Raw genomic sequence first — 18,557 nt, forward strand, 5'->3', positions numbered from 1 at the left:
TCCACAAAACCAGCATTGCAAGATATGCTAAAGGGACTGCTTTAAGAAGATGAAGAGTCTATGAATACCCAGTTCCTTTCACAGTCACCAATACTTCATATTATCAATATTTTTAATACTTATTAATAACAAGTGTACTAAAATATTTTGCAGATATATGGTATTTTAACTTTTGGCACATCCCTATGGAGATAAGGAAGATATTATTTTCATTTTTCTATTGCAATCCTCTTTTCTTTATTGAGATATAAGTCACATATCAGAAAGTTCACTATATTAAAATGTACAGTTCAGTGGTTTTTATTATATTCACAGAAAATAGAATAATGATTGCCAGTGGCTGGGGACAGGGAGGAATGAAGAGTTATTATTTGAGGGGTACAGAGTTTCAGTTTGGCAAGATGAGAAGAATTCTGGAGATGGATGGTGGTGATGGGTGCACAAAATTCTAGTGTAATTAATAACACTGCACTGTTCACTTAAAATGGTTAAAATGGTACCTTTTATATTATGTGTATTATGTGTATTTCAAATTTATAAAAATAACACTATTAAGAGAGTGAAAAATCCAACCGAGTGGGAAAAAATTGCAAGTCATATATCTCATAAATATAAAACACTCAGAATATATAAAGAACTCTTACAACTCAACAATAAAAGGATAAATAATCCAATTGACAAATATTGGCAAATGATTTGAATAGTTATTTCTCTAAAGAATATGTACACATAGCCAATAAACACATAAAAGGGTAGTCAAAATCACCTCCCATTAGGAATCAAAATCAAATCCACAGTGAGATGTTACTTCTACCTACTTGCATGGAAATAATTTAAAAATGAACAAGAGAGGGATGTGCAGAAATCAGAATCCTCACAGTGTGCTGATGGGAAAGTAAAATGTTATAACCACTGTGGAAAATGGTCTGGTACTTCCTTGAAAAGTGCTGCATACCAACTCCTATGTTTATAACCAAGGAAATAAAAGCATTCTTTCATGCAAAAACTTGTACACAGATGTTCATGGCAACATTATTCATAATAACAAAAAGTGAAAGCAACACAAATGTCCATTAATTAATTAATGAATAAAAAATGGTGATTCATGTATTGAAATATTATTCAGAAATAAAGAGGAATGAAATACTAGTATATGTTCTAACATGAATAAACTTTGAGGAGATTATGTGAAGTGACGGAAGCCAGACAGAAAAGGTCACATATTTTATGATTTCATTTATACGATATATCAGAATGGACAAATCCATAGAGACAGAAAGTAGATTATGGGAATGAGGACAGGACAAAATTGGGACTAATGGGGACCAATGAGTACCAGGTTTCTTTGAAGACAGACATTCTGTACCTTACCTAGGGACATGTTTCAGCATTAGATAGTGCTGATGGCTGCATAAAATAATGGGAAAAAATACCACTGAAATATTTGTTTAAAGTGGTGAATTTCATGTTATGTAAAGCACACATCTGTAAAAATAATTCCATATCTATAAATATATAAGAAACATGGTATAAGTAAAATCAGTCTCTGTACCATGATGGTCGGTGGTCAGGACAGAGAAACCCTTTGCACTGATTCTGTCAGCTTGCATATGTATGTGCCAGGGACTTGTTCCATAGGAAAGGCATCTCCACCTGTGGATATCTGGTGCTACTGGAAAGAAATGACAGCATTATTAGAAGGAATTCTGCGATGACGGTGATGATGATGATGATGATGTTTATAGCTAAATAACAATTAGGTGCCCGGCACTGTTTTGAGCATGGTACACATTCTTCTTCATTTACTCTTCATAACAATTCTATGACCACAGTTCTCAGACTTGAGCACATACCAGGATCACCTGGAGAGCTTGTGAAAAGCGATTGCTAACCTCTATCTTAAGAGTGGTTCAGTGCCTCTGGGATAAGGTTCCTGAACTGGCTTTTCTAACAAGTTCCCAAAAGTTGCTAATGCTACTAGGGGACCCACTTTGAGAACCACTGCCCTAAGAGAGAGGTGCTATTGTACACCCATTTTACAGATGAGAATGCTCCCAGCTGTGGGGCATGAAAATATCAAGGGTGGTGCTAGGTTCCTCTCTCCAGTGAAGAAATAACTGAAATGTGCTTTAGGTCAGCAGGACTTAAGTGGCAAGCTGGACTCTGGATACCAGGGGCATCAAGAAGAATGAAATGTAGGCACTGAGGCTATCATGAGAAACAGCACCAAAGCTCCCCAGGGCCAGGTTCTCGACTTTGACGCTGGCTTACCTGGTGGCATGCTGAAAGGAGGAAAATACAGGTAAGCTACTCAGAAGGCAAACTGCTGGCCACAGTGACTGGGCCTCTGCTTCTCCCCCTACCAGCTTCCAGGAGGGCTATTTGCCCTGGGCCTCCTGGGTGTTTCTTTCCCTTGATTGTTTCTCACAGGTAAAGTCTTTACACCTTACCTGTGATAATTCAATGTCACTTTTGTAAGCCTAACACTTACATGATTTTGCCTCAATGACAATGTCAGTTATCTAAAAAAGAGGTTCACTTTTTCACCAATTCTGAAGACACACATAAAACATTCTTTTAAAAAATTTGAGACCACAAAATGAAAATAGAGCTACATCATCAAGTATCTCTATCCTCTACATGATCACCTCAAAAACTAAAACAGAAAACCTTCTCCATACAAAGTTTAGAATTTTACTGACTATTCTGTTGGTTTATGTGTGTGTTTTTTTCCTCATGTCCTCTGTGTCCCAATAACCCCAGTGGTTGCTGCCTCCCTATCCCGGTTTCATTGTCCTCAAAGCAGACCTGTAGCTATGGGTAAAGCACAGCTAAACTTTATTCTCAATTCCATAGGACCCACTGAGGAACTCACATAATCCACCCTCTGAATGATGAACCCTGCTAACATGGCCAGATGAAACAGCGTATGCGAGCTCAGCATAGAACACAATTCTAATCCAAGGAAGCAACAACTACTTCCCTTAAATGATTTGTTTAATAACAACATCCTGTGCCCAGCTGGTGGTCTCCCACTCTGGAAGGAGACATCATTGGATGGCAGAACACACAGGTCAAATTTGCAGAAGAGATGCCCTGGCTTCTAAAGGAGTGTTTATGGATTATAGAGGTGGGGTGGGGATGAGGAGTGTAGAGAGAAGTGCCACAGGTCAGCTTCTTTGTTACCTTGCTCCAAGATGCTTGCCATCATTTTAATGGCATAAATCTACAATGGTCTGTGCCCACTGCTATAAAGCCAAAAGTGGATTTGCTGAATATGGTAATTCTATGTTTAATTTTTTCTATGTTTTCCACGGTAGCTGCACCATTTTATGTTTCTACCAGGATGATACAGGGAGGGATCCAATCTGATATTATTTATTTGCCGGTATTATGTGAGTTATTTTTTATTAATCCTTTTTCATTGGGCACATCCTTTGATGGACTAAAGTTTTTAATTTTGATGAAGTTTGATTTACCTATTTTTTTGTTTGGTTGCCTATTCTTTTGGTGTCATAACCAAAAAAAAAAAATTACTAAGTTCAATATAATGAGATTCTTTTGTGTTTTCACCTGAAGTTTTATAGTTTTAGCTCTTATGTTTGGGTCTTTGATCCATGTTTGTGTTAATATTTGCATGTGGTATAAGGTAAGGGTCCAACTTCATTCTTTTTCATGTTAATATCCCATTTTCCCAGCATTATTTGTTGAAATGACCATTCTTTCCTTTTGAATGGGCCTGGCAATCTCATACAATTTTTAAATTCAAATCATTAAAATTTTTATCTTAAGGGCTTTGAGGAAACAGAAGCTCAAACATAACTGGAGGCTGAAGCTCTTAAAGGATTGTAAAATTATGTTGTATTTAACATGACTGAAGGTTAATTTTTTTTATTATACCATGGAGTTCAACACAATCAATCATTCAAAAAATATAAGTTCATATTCTAATATACAGTTCTACAGTTACCCTTGGGTCACAGTTGTGTAAGATCGCACAGGGCGGGAAAACCTGCTACTGCCTGAACAACTGCACCTTAATCAAAAGCCTCACAGGAGGCTTTGTGGCAGGTGCTGCTACAAAGAATGGCATCTCCTCAGTTTCTGGAATGTGACGCAATGCACTGGAGAAAGTATGGACTTTTTCTTTACCAAATGTGGCCAAATCTATAAGAACACCAAGAAATACCTAAATGCAAGAGAAATATGGGAGAATGTTATTTAAGCAAGAAATTGTATCATTCAAGTATACAGAATCTGTTAAATAATGTATTACAGAAAGATGCATCATACTATTTTGTTCCTATTCTTACTCTTCTATCTACATTTCTTTGTCAGATAACTTAAATTAATACTATTATTAAAAAGGTCACATTTTAGTCAAATGACCAATCCTTAGCTCTGCCTCTGATAAAATGCAGTTGATAGGTGTCCTGATTCCTATTTAAAATGCAGCGTCTGTGAAAGCATATTCTTGCATGCAGTTGTCTAGATTTCTTTTGCTCGCTAGTAGAATGAGACATAATTCTTTATCCTAACTTTGGAAATTTTAAACTGTAAGGGAATGAACAAATCTAGGGTGATGGTATTTGAGAGCTTAAGACCACTTAACACCTTTTCCACCTTTCCCCAACATAATAACCTCCTCCAATTTGTTTAAATTCAATGAACCAAGAATTACTCTTTTAAAAGTAACCTATTTGTAAAGTTGTTTAATACCAGTTATAGTTTCATGGAAAAGAGCCTTGATATTTGTATGAAGGCACTTATAAAATAATGGACTTTTCTGAGTTATTTACAGAAACATGTGGTTTAATAGAAGAAGGAAAGTAGAAACTGTTTTTATCTCCCCACTGCCTGTGTTTTGGATTTATTGTCTTCCTCAATGATCTTTTCTTAAGATTTAATATAATAAATTTGCTTAAGTGACTTTTACTTCAATGAATTTTGCTTTAATTTACATTTAATGTCAGGATTTAAATGACGGTTTGTAAAAATACTTCAAATGGAGGAAAATATATTTATATATTAAATATTAAAGTACATAATAAAGAATTTAATAAACAAAAACCAGAAACATTGTACGTTTGTCCTTTTTTATTTATAGAAATAAAACAGTGCTTTTCTGTAGAGTTAAACAGTCAACCCATTCATTAAGTAAATCAATCAACAAGAATTCATTAAGCTCTGGTCTTGTGTTCATTATCTATCCCCTGCATGACGTTCTTTCAGCATTTCGTTAGACACAATCTACATGTCCCTTTTCTAACAGTTTCTTAGTCTCAGCCTTTCCATTTAATATCTAAACTTAATATAGTAATCTTGCAGCCCGCCCCACAGTTCGCTGTGGAATAAACAGGAACGACTAGACTCAAGTTTATTGTTCTCGGCACTCCAAAGATTTTAACCAGAACTAAAAGACAGGCAGGGTTACACTGAAAATCCACTTTGAGCGTCTTGCAAACTTTTTTTCGTAAACCGCTCGCTGAGCGCAAAAATTCGGAGTGTTGAGTTGATCGAGGTCCCTAGGGCGGCGCGCCCCGCCCTTAGCGCTGTCCCAATGCCCTCAGCTTGCTTCCTCCAACTGGCCACGGAGGTAGGTACCATCTGCCTTACAGCAGGTTGGGACCCAGCCTAGTCTGAGCTAGGAGTCCCGGCACTGAAAGGCTCCGCCCACAGGCCGGCTTAGCCAATCTCGGCGCGGAGTGGCTGTGGGGGCGGGGTTGGGTCAGACCGAATCCGGGGCCTTTAAATGGATGGCCTGGGGGCCACAGCCCAGCCGAGAAATCCGTATACCTGCACTTGCTGTGTTTGGGCAATCGCTGCCTCTGCAGGTAAGCACCCCCTGGCCTGGCCCTGGCGTGGCCGAGCAACCTCGGGAATTGGGGCGGCCGCCAGCCTTTGGGATCGAGGGTTCGGGATCCCAGAAGTCGGCATCCCCAGGTCTGATCTAGAGGACCACTGGGCAGCGGAGCCGAGCTCCCTGCACCGCCGTCAACATCCTTTGGAAGCGGCAGGCGAGTGCGAAGGGCTGGGAGCGAGGCGGCACGCCTCTTGACGCGTTTGGCTCGCTGCAAACTGTGTGGCCTGACCCTGAGCTGATTCTCAGACCCCTGGTGAGTCTTGCCCTGTCAGGGCTTGGGAATGGGAGTCTCCAGGCTGTTTTTCTTCGCCCACATCCTTAACCTTCCTCCACAGTCCTTGTGTAAATACTTGTGAGGATAAATTAAATGTGTTCACCCCATTGCAGAGGCTGTAACCTCTCAGAAGAAAGTAGGGTGACTTTTTAGAAAGATTGGTCTAATCAGAGACTCATTTCTTTTCCCTTCCTAGGTTTCTGAAACATGACTCCTTCACTCCTCCTGGTTGCCCTTTGCTTGGGAATAGCCTCAGCTGCTCCAAAACTTGATCACAGATTATCTCTACAATGGAACCAGTGGAAGACAACACACCAGAAACTATATAACGAGGTTGATAACATCTGAAACTGTTCAGAGTGAACCTGCAGAAAATGGCCCTTGATGTGGGGAGTTTAAAGCAGAGAGTAGCTTCTTGAGACCAGCTCTTACAGCCATAACTCCATAGCACCCATCACTGACACAATACACGCATACATCCCTGTTGTGTGGGTGCTGGAGAACAACTCCCAGAAGTATAAAACCTTCCCTGACAGTGGTTTGTCTTCCTTTCTGTTGTAAATCCACTTGGTGAAAAAACAGGAACCACTAGTGAAGGTGAGTTGGATTAAATAGAAATAAAGGCCATAGCTTATTTCTTTGTCTCTAGAATGAAGAAGGATGGAGGAGAGCAGTGTGGGAGAAGAATATGAAAATGATTGAACTGCACAATTGGGAACACAGCCAAGGGAAACATAGCTTCACCATGGCAATGAATGCCTTTGGTGACATGGTGAGTGTGGCACAGGAGGCTTCACTTTTTGTGCTCCCTGTCCTAGTACTTTTCCAAAATAGTCTCTTCCTTTATAATATTCTATTTCCTTTCCCTTGAAGACCAATGAAGAATTTAGGCAGGCAATTAACGGTTTTCAATACCAGAAGCACAGGAAGGGGAAAGTGTTTCAAGAACCGCCCTATGCTGAGATCCCCCTGTCTGTGGATTGGAGAGAGAAAGGCTATGTAACTCCTGTGAAGGATCAGGTATGTCAGCATTCAGCAGGTCTCTCTCTAAGAGTAAAGTCATAAAAGAGTTGCTTTCCATGAAATGGTAGACTGTGGAGTTTCTATGTTTTTAATATATCAGCTGTTGTCAAAGTCTTGCTATTTATTTTGTAGGGTAAGTGCTTTTGAATTTTATTTTTAGGGTCAGTGTGGTTCTTGTTGGGCTTTCAGTGCAACTGGTGCCCTTGAAGGACAGATGTTCCGGAAAACTGGCAAACTTGTTTCGCTGAGTGAGCAGAACCTGTTGGACTGCTCTCAACCTCAAGGCAATTATGGCTGTAATGGTGGCCTAGTGAATAATGCCTTCCAGTATGTCAAGGAAAACAAAGGACTGGACTCAGAAGCATCTTATCCATATCATGCAAGGGTAAAAACACTTCCTATCTTTTATAAATGTTTTTATTGTCATTTTATTGCTATTCTACAGTTGTCCCAATTTCTACCCCTTTGCCCCCCTCTGCTCAGCCCATCCCCTGCTCCTACAGTCAATCCCCACACTATTGTCCAGGTTCATGCGTCGTTCATACATGTTCTTTGACTAGTCCTGTCCCCTTCTTTCCACCATTATTCCCCTTTCCCCTCCCCTCTGGCCACTGTCAGTCCATTCCATGTTTCTATGTCTCTGGTTCTATTTTGCTTATTGGTTTACTTTGTTCATTTTATTCCTTCTATAAGTGAGATTTTATGGTGTTTGTCTTTCACTGACTGGCTTATTTCACTTAGCATAATGCTCTCCAGTTCCAACCATGTGGTTGCAAAGGTAGGAGTGCCTTCTTTCTTTCTGCTGCGTAGTATTCCATTGGGTAAATGTACCAGAGTTTTTGATCAACTCATCTACTGGTGGGCATTTAGGCTGTTTCCAGCACTTGACTATTGTAAATTGTGCTGCTATGAACACAGAGGTGCATAAGTTCCTTTGAATTGGTGTTTCAGGATTCTTAGGGTCTATTCCCAGCAGTGGAACCACTGGGTCAAAAGGCAGTTCCATTTTTAATTTTTTGAGGAAATTCCATACTGTTTTCCAAAGTGTGTGCACTAATCTGCGTTCCCACCAACAGTGCACTAGGGTTCCCTTTTCTCCACAGCCTCACCAGCACTTGTTGTTTGTTGTTTTATTAATGATAGCCATTCTAATGAGTATGAGGTGATATTTCATTGTGGTTTTAATTTGGATTTCCTTGATGACTAGAGATGTTAAGCATCTTTTCATGTGTCTATGGGCCATCTGTATGTCCTCCTTAGAAAAGTGTCTTCAGGTCCTTTGCCTGTTTTTTTATTGGATTGTTTGTCTTCTTGGTGTGAGTCATATGAACTCTTTATATATTTTGGAGATCAAATCCTCGCCCGATGTATCATTGGCAAATTTGTTCTCCCATGCAGTCAGATGCCTTTTCATTTTGATGATGGTTTCTTTGGCCATGCAGAAGCTTTTTAATTTGATGTAGTCCCACTTGTTTATTTTTTCTTTTATTTCTCTTGCCCTAGGAAATATATCTGTAAAAATTTCACTACATGCAATATCTGAAACATTACTGCCTATGTTTTCCTCTAAGACTTTTATGGTATCACTACTTATAATTAAGTCTTTTATCCATTTTGAGATTATTTTGGTGAATTATATAAGTTGGTGGTCTAGTTTCATTGTTTTGTATGTACCACACCAGTTCTCCCAACACCATTTATTGAAGAGACCATTTTTTACTCTATTGTATGCTTGTGCCCTTTTTGGCAAATATTAATTGACCATAGAGACATGGGATTATTTCAGGGCTTTCTATTCTGTTCCATTGATCTATATGTCTCTTCTTATGCCAGTACCAACCTGTTTTGATTTGATAGTTTTATATCAGATATTGTGATTCCTCCACCTTTATTCTTTTCTCTCAAGATTGCTGAGGCTATTTGGGGTCTTTTTTGGTTCCACATAAATTTTTGAAGTATTTGTTCTAGATCAGTAAACTATGCTATTGATATTTCAATAGGGATTGCATTGAATCTATAGATTGCTTTGGACATTTTAATGATATTAATTCTTCCAGTCCATGAACAGGGTATATGCTTCCATTTATTTGTATCTTCCTCAGTTTCTTTCTTCAGTGTTCTGTAGTTTTCTGAGCACATAGGTCTTTTACCTCTTTGGTTAAATTTATTCCTAGGTACTTTATTTTTCTTGTTGTTATAGTAAATGGGATATTTTTTTCTAATTTCTCTGAGAGTTCATTGTTGGTGTACAGAAATGCCATCAATTTCTGAATGTTGACTTTGTATCCTGCTACTTTGCCAAAATCACTTATTAGGTTGAGTAGTTTTTTGATGGAGACTATAGGGTGTCCCATATACACTATCATGTCATCTGCAAATAATGATAGTTTTACTTCCTCCTTCCCAATTTGGATGCCTTTTATTTCTTTTTATTATCTGATCGCTATGGCTAGAACTTCCAGTACTATTTTGAATAGGAGTGGTGAGAGTGGTCACTTTTGTCTTGTTCCTGACCTTAAGGGAAAAGATTTTAGTTTTTGCCCTTTGAGTATGATGTTGGGAGTAGGTTTCTCATATATGGTCTTTATTATGTTAAGGTATGTTCCCCTTACTCCCACTTTGCTGAGTGTTTTTACCATAAATCGGTGCTGGAGTTTATCAAATGCTTTTTCAGCTTCTATTGATATGACATTGTGATTTTTGTTTTCCTTTTGTTTATGTGAGGTATTACATTTATTGATTTGCAAATATTGAACCATCCTTGCATCCCTGGGATGAATCCCCCTTGATTGTGGTGGATGATCTTTTTAATGTATTGCTGGATGAAGTTTGCCAACATTTTGTTGAGGATTTTAGCATCTATGTTCATCGGTGATATTGGCCTCTAGTTTTCTTTCTTTGTGGTGTCTTTATCTGGTTTTGTGATTAAGATGATGCTGGCCTCATAAAGAGAGTTTGGGAGTCTTCCCTCATCTTGGATATTTTGGAATAGTTTGAAAAGAATAGGAGTTAATTCTCTTTTGAATGTTTGGTAAAATTCATCTGTGAAGTCATCCTGTCAGGGCTTATGGTTGCTGGGAGGTTTTTGATTACTGCTTTGATTTTACTAGTTCTTATTGGTCTACCCAAGGTTTCTGCAGTTTCTTGATTCAGTTTTGGAAGATTGTATGTTTCTAGAATGTATTCATTTGCCCAGGTTGTTCAATTTTTTGGCATACAGTTCATAATAATTTCTTATAATCCTTCATATTTCTGTGGTATCAGTAGTTACTTCTCTTTCATTTCTGATATTATTTATTTGGATCCTCTCTCTTTTTTATTGATGAATCTGGTTAAAGGCTTGTCAATTTTATGTGTCTTTTTGAAGAACCACCTCCTGGATTCATTGATCCTTTGAATTGTCTTTTTAGTCTCCATGTCATTTATTCTGCTCTGATCTTGATTATTTCCTTCCTTCTACACACTCTGGGCTTTGTTCGTTGTTGTTCCTCTAGTTCTTTTAGATGTAGGGTCAGATTGTTTATTTAAGATTTTTCTGTCTCTTTAGGTATGTATTGCTATGAATTTCCCTCAGGACTGCCTTTGCTGTGACCCATAGGTTTTGGGTTGTTGTGTGTTCATTTTCAGTTGTTTCCATGTAATTTTTTATTTCTTCCTTGATCTCATTGTTAACCCAATCATTATTTAATGACATGTTATTCAGTCTCCACGTATTTGAGTATTTTTGAGTTTTTTACCTGTGGTTGGTTTCTAATTTCAAGCCATTGTGATCCAAGAAGATTCTTGATATGATTTCAATTTTCTTGAATTTCTTGAGGCTGGTTTTGTGTCCTATCATGTGGTCAATCTTTGAAAATGTTCCATGTGCATTTGAAAAGAATGTATATTTTGATTCTTTGGAGTGAAATGCTCTGTAAATATCAATTAGGTCCATATCATCTAGGGTGTCATTCAGTGCCACAATATCCTTGTTGAATTTTTGTTTGGATGATCTATCCTTTTTTGACAGTGGAGTGTGAAAATCCCCAACAATGACTGTATTGCTGTTGATCTCCTTCTTAAAGTCTTCCAAGATTTTCTGATGTATTTAGGTGGTCCTGTGTTGGCTTGCATATATATTTACAAGGGTTATATGCTCTTGTTGGACAACTCCCTTAAGTATTATGTAGTGACCTTCTTTGTCTCTTGCTATTGCCTTTGTTTTTAAGTCTGTTTTGTCTGATATAAGTATTGCTACCCCTAGCTTTTTTTTCATGTCCATTTGCTTGGAATATTTTTACCATCCCTTCACTTTCAGCCTGTGTAGATATGTTGTTCTGAAGTGGGTCTCTTGTAGACAGCATATATGCAGGTCATATTTTCTTATCCATTCAGCTATCATATGTCTTTTGATTGGAGAATTTAATCCATTTACATCTAAGGTTATTATTAATAGGCATTTATTCATTGCCATTTTTTCCCATTGTACCTGTATTTCTCCCCCCACCAATCTCTCTCTCTTCTTCTCTCAAAGCAGTCCTTCATCTTCATAAAGCAGTCCTTTTGGCATCTCTTGCAATGCTGGTTTGGTAGAAATATATTCTTTTATCCTTTTTTTTTTTTTTTGTCTGGTAAGCTCCTGATTTCACCTTCCTTCACCTTCCATTTTAAACATGAGTCTTGCTGAGTAGAGCAGTCTTGGTTTCAGGCATTTTCTTTTCTTTTTTTTTAAAGATTTTATTTATTTTATTTTTAGACAGAGGGGAAAGGAGGGAGGAAAAGAAGGAGAGAAACATCAATGTGAGGTTGCCTCTCATGCACTCCCTACTGGGAACCTGGCCCACAACCCAGGCATGTGCCCTGACTGGGAATTGAACAAGTGACCCTTTGGTTCGCAGGCCAGTGCTCAATCCACTGAGCCACACCAGTCAGGGCCAGGCCTTTTCTTTTCATTACATGGAATATTTCATTCCATTCCCTTCTGACTTGTAGTGTTTCCGTTGAGAAATTAGCTTATAGCCGTAATGGAACCCCTATGTATGTTACTAGCTGTTTATCCATTGCTGCCTTTAAGATTCTCTCTTTGTTTTTAAATTTTGCCATTTTAATTATGATGAGTCTTGGTGTAAGTCTATTTAAGTTCATCTTGATTGGGGCCCTCTGTGCTTCCTGAACCTGCATGACTTTTTCCCTCACCAAGTTAGGGAAGTTGTCTGTCATTATATTTTCAAACAGGTTTTCTATTCTTTGATCCTTTTCTTCTCCTTCTGGAATCCCTATTATGAAAATAGTTATGTTTCATGTTGTCCTGCTCTTGCCCTAAACTTCTGTGGTAGTCATCCTGTGGGACTCAGTGGTGCAATCTTCCTGAACTCCTGAGCTGGTTACTCTAGGGATGCCCTTTATGCGGTTTATGTGGGCTATCATGTTGTAATTGGGCTTTGGTTGTTGTTGGCTCATTCATTGGTGGGTTCTCCCCTCTAGCTGGCTGACTGAGAGTCAAAACCCCCACCATGTCTTGTATGCTGTTGTACAGGAGCTGCCAGAACAAAACAAAACAACCCAGCAAATAAAACCCACACTAGTAAAAATACCCCCAACCCCTACCCTGATATTAACAACAAATGAGCTAAGATTTATGAAGGCAGAAAGAGAGTAAGAATATTATATGAAAGGAAAAAAGAATATGAGGTGACTGATGGAAATAAAAATGCTTTTGAGAGGGTAGGGGGAGGAGAAGTAATAAGAATATTACTAGAAATAAAGTAAAGAAAAGGAGAAAATACAATTTATCATGTAAATAAAATAAGGAGGGAATAGGAGCAAATTGGAGTACAACAGGGGAAGGGTACAATATGAAGTTTGGGAGAAAAAAAAGAGGTGAAAAAATAAGAACCAAATTGAAGAAAGAAAACCACAGCAGTGATATCCATAACAAAGGAGCAAAGATTGATAAAGTTGGGAAGAAAATAATATTATAAGAAATAAAAAAAGAAAGAAAAGTAAAAAAAGACTGTGTCTAAAGGAAAGAAAACTGATTTTGAGAGTATAGAGGGGGTAAAAATAATAAGCATAAGCATTAGAAACTAGCCTACAAAAGGGAGAAAATAAAGTTTAAAATGAAAATAAAGACAGGGCAGGTGGAAGACAAAATGGAGTAGGACAGAGGAACAGTAAAATATGAGATTATAATTAAAAAAATAGTGAACACCTAGGGACAGGATTGAAGAAAAGCAGCAACAGTCCCAACACCAATGACACCTGAGCAAATATTTATAAAGGTGGAATGGCAATAAGGATATTATTAGAAAGGGAAAAAGAATGTGATGATTAGTGAAAAGAAAAATGATTTTGAGAGGATGGGAGAAGGAGAAATAGTAAGAGTGAGCAATAGAAACAAGGTGTAGAAAGGGAAAAAAAATAATACAAAAATAAGAGAGGAGGATAAAGGCAAAATTGAGTAAGAGAAAGGAAGAGTATAATATGATATTGGAATTAAAACTAAAGTAAAAATAAATAATAATAAAAATTTAAAATATATGTAAAAAGTAAAATAAAATAAAAATAGTGAAATAATAACAAATTGAAGACAAAAAAAAACAATGTCAAAAAGCTATGCAGGAGAAAAAAAATAGCACAAATAATGAAAAAAAAAAACAAGGTGGAATTCATCTCAGTAGAGTCTAGTGTTTGCTGGCCTACTGTCTTCTCCTTCGGGATCTGTCCCTGATGTCAGCTGGAGTCCAGTCTAGCTTTAGTCAGCCTTTTTGAAGCTACAAGTGATCCACAGTCTGTGGCTGTCTCCTTCAGGCTTGGCTGGTCCCCACTGTTCTGTCCTTCTGGCTTTTTATCAGCACAAGGCCCAGGAGTGGTTCATCTAATGTCTAACAGCACTACACATACCACCTCTATCTGCCTCCTGTGGGGGCCTTTGGTGCAATCAGGAAGGTGGGATCCCTGGATAATCCCCCAGGAGGTACTGCTCAGCCTTCAGGGAAGATGGTGGATATGTTCCCCATGCCTGTGCCACATGTCTTGGTCTGTCCCAGATTATTTTCACTAATCTATAGCTTCTGATGAATTAGCTGTCTATCTCATGTGAGGGACAAATCTGTGTAAAAGGGTCAGCTCTTTTCTATTTGGTATTGAGAGTGGCAGCTCTGTGTGAGAGCTGAGGCTGGGTGGGGCCCTGAATAACTCTTGCTGTGCCAATTGCTAATTCCTCTGCTCTCTTGTTCAAGAGAGCAGTGGAATAGGGCCCAAGGAGGAGCCAGGATAGTGTCTGATAAAAGTTCATAAAAGGCTCCTTTAGAGATTCTCTTTCTTACCCCTGAAGATTCGCACCCAGCAGGAGGTTCTTAAGCCTGGCCTTGTGGAGTTTGCAATCCTGCAGGTGGGAGATGGGCATTCCTTCCCCTTCCCAGAGGTTTGTATTCTGAGTTTTGGGTGGCCCTGCCTGGCTGCAAAGGATCTCACGTACCCTGCTCTAGCCCATCCAGTTCCTGGCTCCCTGCTGTCTCAGGAGTCTCAGACCCAAAACAAACCCTTTGTTCTGCACACAGCCCCCTGCGTATCAGTTGCACTGGGTAGTGCGCCACCATCCCTTTGCCATGCAGCCTTCTACTCTTCCTGGCCAGCTGGGTTCAGCGGGCATGAATTGCACTTTGAATCTGGCCTGTTTGCTGGCAGGACAGCTAAGCATGCATGCAGGTTCCCTGCTCAGCCACACCTCAGCTCCCCTCTTTAAAAAAGTCCTATGTGGCACCTACACTGCAGCTCTGAGCCTCTGCCTGGCTCTCCACACACTCCACTTCCCCAAAGGCAAAAAATATTTCTTGGTCAGGGCTGGTCACAGCCTGCCAGTACCTCTGACAGCCTTAGGAGCCATAATTTCTCTCCTGGACTCTCCCTGTTGGTGCTGCAGCCGTGGACGTGCTGCTTGCTGTGTGTGTGCAGCCCAAGTTTCCCAGACTGCATATATCCTCCCAATTTTCTTCCAGTTTCTTCCAGGCTTGGGGGTTCCCTGTGCAGGACTGGGGCCCCCTGCTCTGGGACATGTGGGAGCCACCAAGCTTCACTTTCTCTCCTCTGCTCTCTCCTTTGCTTCAGGCACCTCATGCAGGGTATTTCCCCTTCAACTTGTAAAATCTTTTACTGAATGGTGTAAAGCCTCTTCTGCACTCCTTGGCTTCAAAAGTTCATATCAACTAAGATTCCGTTGATTGTTCAGGTCACTTGTCAGAAGCTCAGTTGAAAATCCACACTGGGAACATGAGCAAGTGGGCTCAATTTCCACCTACTTGGCCACCATCTTCCAAGGTTCACACTTCTTATCTTACTATTTTATCTCTGTTTTTGAGAATTGAACCCTTCAGAGAAAGAAAATGCCATATTTAGGATTCACATTTTAGGCTGTAGAATCTTTATCTGCAAACTGTCAGAACTAGCCAATTCTCCATTTAGGTGGTTACCATATAGCTGTTCCTACTTCCATGCTACATGGAGTTTTACATACCATTCTGTATATAGTACAGATTTCTCCAGAGGGAAAAATTTCTCATGGACAGATAGACCAAGAGTATGATTGAATAGAAACACCAGCTAGTTCTTCAATTTCAAAGCAACAAATAGCACCTCATCTGCTGGGATGCTTTACAACAAACTTGATTTGGAAATCACTAAACTGCAAACTGTCTTGAACTCACTCATTCCCCAGGAAGTAGGTTGTAATCAGTTTTCTCCCCTTTTACCTTTAAAAGGATGAGTCTTGCAAATACAAGCCCGAGTTTTCTGCTGCCAATGACACTGGTTTTGTGAACATCCATAGGCAGGAGAAGTCTCTTATGAAAGCAGTGGCAAGTGTGGGACCCATTTCTGTTGGTATAGATGCAAGCCTTATATCCTTCCAGTTCTATAAAAGAGGTAAGCATTTATCCTTATATAAATTTAGGAAGAAAAACTATAAAACCACCCTGACATACAGCGAGACTGACTCTTCGTTATGTAGAATTCAATGTAGAATTTCTGGGTGTGTGGATTTAACATTAGGTGTGCCTCCTGTACATGTTGTATTTGTGCCAGCTGTTGTCCATTTGACATTATTTAAACTATATCCCTATGATTTTAAGTGCTTTGTAAATATATCAAGTGGCTACATAATTCGATCAATACAGCTAAATTTACTTTACTTTTTAAAATTGATAGGTCTTTAAAATTTCAGAGAATTTGGCCTGGGTGGTGTGGCTCAGTTGGTTGGAGCATCATCCCATAAATCAAATGGTGACAGGTTTGAAGTCACCTGGTCAGGGCACATACCCAGGTTGTGGGTTCAATCCCCAGTTGGGGCATATGTGAGAAGGCAACCTATCAATGTTTCTCTCTCACATCAATGTTTCTCTCTCTTTCTTTCTCTCCATTCCTCTCTCTCTAAAGACAATTTAAAAAAATGTTCTCGGGTAAGGATAAAAAACAATTTTTATTTACAAAGAAGATTACTACTGAAATTAAAACTGGAAAAACCCTTGGTTCAAGTAATTTTGTATTCTGTGCCATTTTCTTAGACTGACATCCTAAAATAGAATAAAGTTTCAATGAGTGGTCTTTTATGCCCCTTGACAAGTTGTTTTTAAAAGTGATAGTGGCCCTGGCTGGTGTTGCTCAGTGGACTGAGCTCCGGCTTGCAAACCAAAGGGCTGCCAGTTCAATTCCCAGCCAGGGTACATGCCTGAGTTGTGGGTGAGGTTCCCAGTAAGGGGCATGAGAGAGGCAACCACACATTGATGTTTCTCTCCCTCCCTTCTCCTTTGTCTAAAAATAAATAAATAAAATCTTTTTTAAAAAATAAATAAAAATGATAGTGGTTGCCCTCGCCAGGTGGCTCAATTAGTTGGAGCATTGTCCCACACATCAAAAAGTTGTGGGTTTGATACCCAGTCAGTACACATACACCACCTAGTGGCAATTTTTATTTCTGTTAGTATTACAGGAGGGCCTGACACCCTAGCCTAGATTTTTTTTAAAATCTTTTTTTCCCCCTTAATCCTCACCAGAGGGTATGTCTATTGATTTTAGAGAGAGGAGAACATTAGGGGTGAAGAGGGAGAGAAATATCAATGTGAGAGAGAAACAAAGAAAAATCGATCATTTCCCTCTCATACACACCCTGACTGGAGATCAAACCCACAACCTAGGTATGTGTCCTGACTGGGAATCGACCCCACAACATTTTGGTGTATGGGGCAATGCTCCAATTAACCACCTGGCCAGAGCAAAAAAAAAAAATCTTATTTTTAAATCTTATCTGGATTTGTTATTTGACTGAATTTTGAGATGCCTCCCTTACTGTGGTTGGTAGGCTGAATTATTGTCATGTCTCACTGGGACGTTCTAACCCCAGCATTAACTTTTACTTTCTCAGGTATTTATTATGATCCAAAATGCAGCCACAAGGACCTGGATCATGGTGTTCTGGTGGTTGGCTATGGCTTTGAAGGAGCAGTACCGGATAACAATAAATATTGGATTGTCAAGAACAGGTATAAAATGCCAAAAATACTGATGTTTGAAATTAGAAAGGGAATCCTTGTTGAAATTAGTATTTGGATACAGGTACTCAAACCTTTGAACATACTTCTGAAATCCCAGAAGTCTTTATCTCACTTAAGATGAGATATGAACACAGATATGAATATTTGCTTATAACATTAAGATACTATCTCAAGCTTACTAGGGCATTGATACAGTTTTGTTACCATTGCATTTCTAAATTTGAAATTTTTCTTAATTCTGAAACACATCTGGCCCCAAGAATTTTCTTTCTCAATCTCTAATTTTGCACTTCTGTGAAAGGTTTTTGGATAGAAGTTATGTGCAGGTTGAGAACTCAGCCATGAAAAAACCCAGCCAATTCTCCTGCTTCTTTCTAAATCTGTTGGGGCTTCAGGTGCACTGTTTAAGTATCAGGAATTATTGTTAATAAAGATAAATATGTTTGATTCTTTATATAAAATGGAAAACCTCTCTTCTTTCAGCTGGGGTACAGTTTGGGGCATGAATGGCTACATAAAGATGGCCAGAGACCGGGACAACCACTGTGGAATCGCCACCGCGGCCAGCTATCCTACTGTGTGAGATGCTGGTGATAAAGAGAGACTTGATTGAGACAAAATGTCCAGAGGAGGAATTTTATCTGAAAGCTGACCAGACCTTATTGTGTGGCCAGAAGTCTTGAAGTCTTGAAGATCTAAGCTGTGATTTGAATTGTGTGACATTTAACACTATTTAAATGTTACCACTCCTTTAATTATTGTACAAAGAGTTTGGTGTGATTAACTTGCCTAATAACTTTTGCATTTTTATGTTTTAAAAGGATATATAAAATTTTATCTTTTAAAATAAAACTCCATTTCAAAGTAGAGG

At 39.0% G+C, this 18,557-nt stretch overlaps 1 protein-coding gene across 2 annotated transcripts; it reads left to right on the forward strand.

The window, feature by feature from the left end:
• Positions 1-6,344: 6,344 nt before the first annotated feature.
• LOC129082301 (procathepsin L-like) lies at positions 6,345-18,269 on the forward strand. 2 transcript variants are annotated; one of them, XM_054587959.1, is made up of 7 exons: positions 6,345-6,470; positions 6,787-6,909; positions 7,011-7,157; positions 7,321-7,545; positions 15,899-16,061; positions 17,557-17,674; positions 18,170-18,269. In XM_054587959.1, exons 1-7 carry the CDS (start codon positions 6,345-6,347, stop codon positions 18,267-18,269), a joined length of 1,002 nt encoding a protein of 333 aa, XP_054443934.1. The 2 variants fall into 2 exon arrangements, with proteins under 2 accessions (XP_054443934.1, XP_054443935.1); XM_054587960.1 differs by lacking the exon at positions 17,557-17,674 and having other exon boundaries at positions 18,170-18,192.
• The last annotated feature ends 288 nt before the right edge of the window (positions 18,270-18,557 follow it).

The sequence above is a fragment of the Pteronotus mesoamericanus genome, unplaced genomic scaffold (genome assembly GCF_021234165.1).
Source record: "Pteronotus mesoamericanus isolate MK-2021 breed Mesoamerican mustached bat unplaced genomic scaffold, CSHL_Meso_final scaffold_125, whole genome shotgun sequence".
NCBI classification, from domain to species: Eukaryota; Metazoa; Chordata; class Mammalia; order Chiroptera; family Mormoopidae; genus Pteronotus; species Pteronotus mesoamericanus.

Excerpts from the sequence above, each read along its gene's own strand:
- LOC129082301 (XM_054587959.1), top strand. The coding sequence starts at position 6,345 with ATGACTCCTTCACTCCTCCTGGTTGCCCTTTGCTTGGGAATAGCCTCA. Across the intron at positions 7,158-7,320 it reads TAACTCCTGTGAAGGATCAG|GGTCAGTGTGGTTCTTGTTG; the intron begins GTATGTCAGCAT and ends TTTTATTTTTAG. Across the intron at positions 17,675-18,169 it reads TATTGGATTGTCAAGAACAG|CTGGGGTACAGTTTGGGGCA; the intron begins GTATAAAATGCC and ends CTCTTCTTTCAG.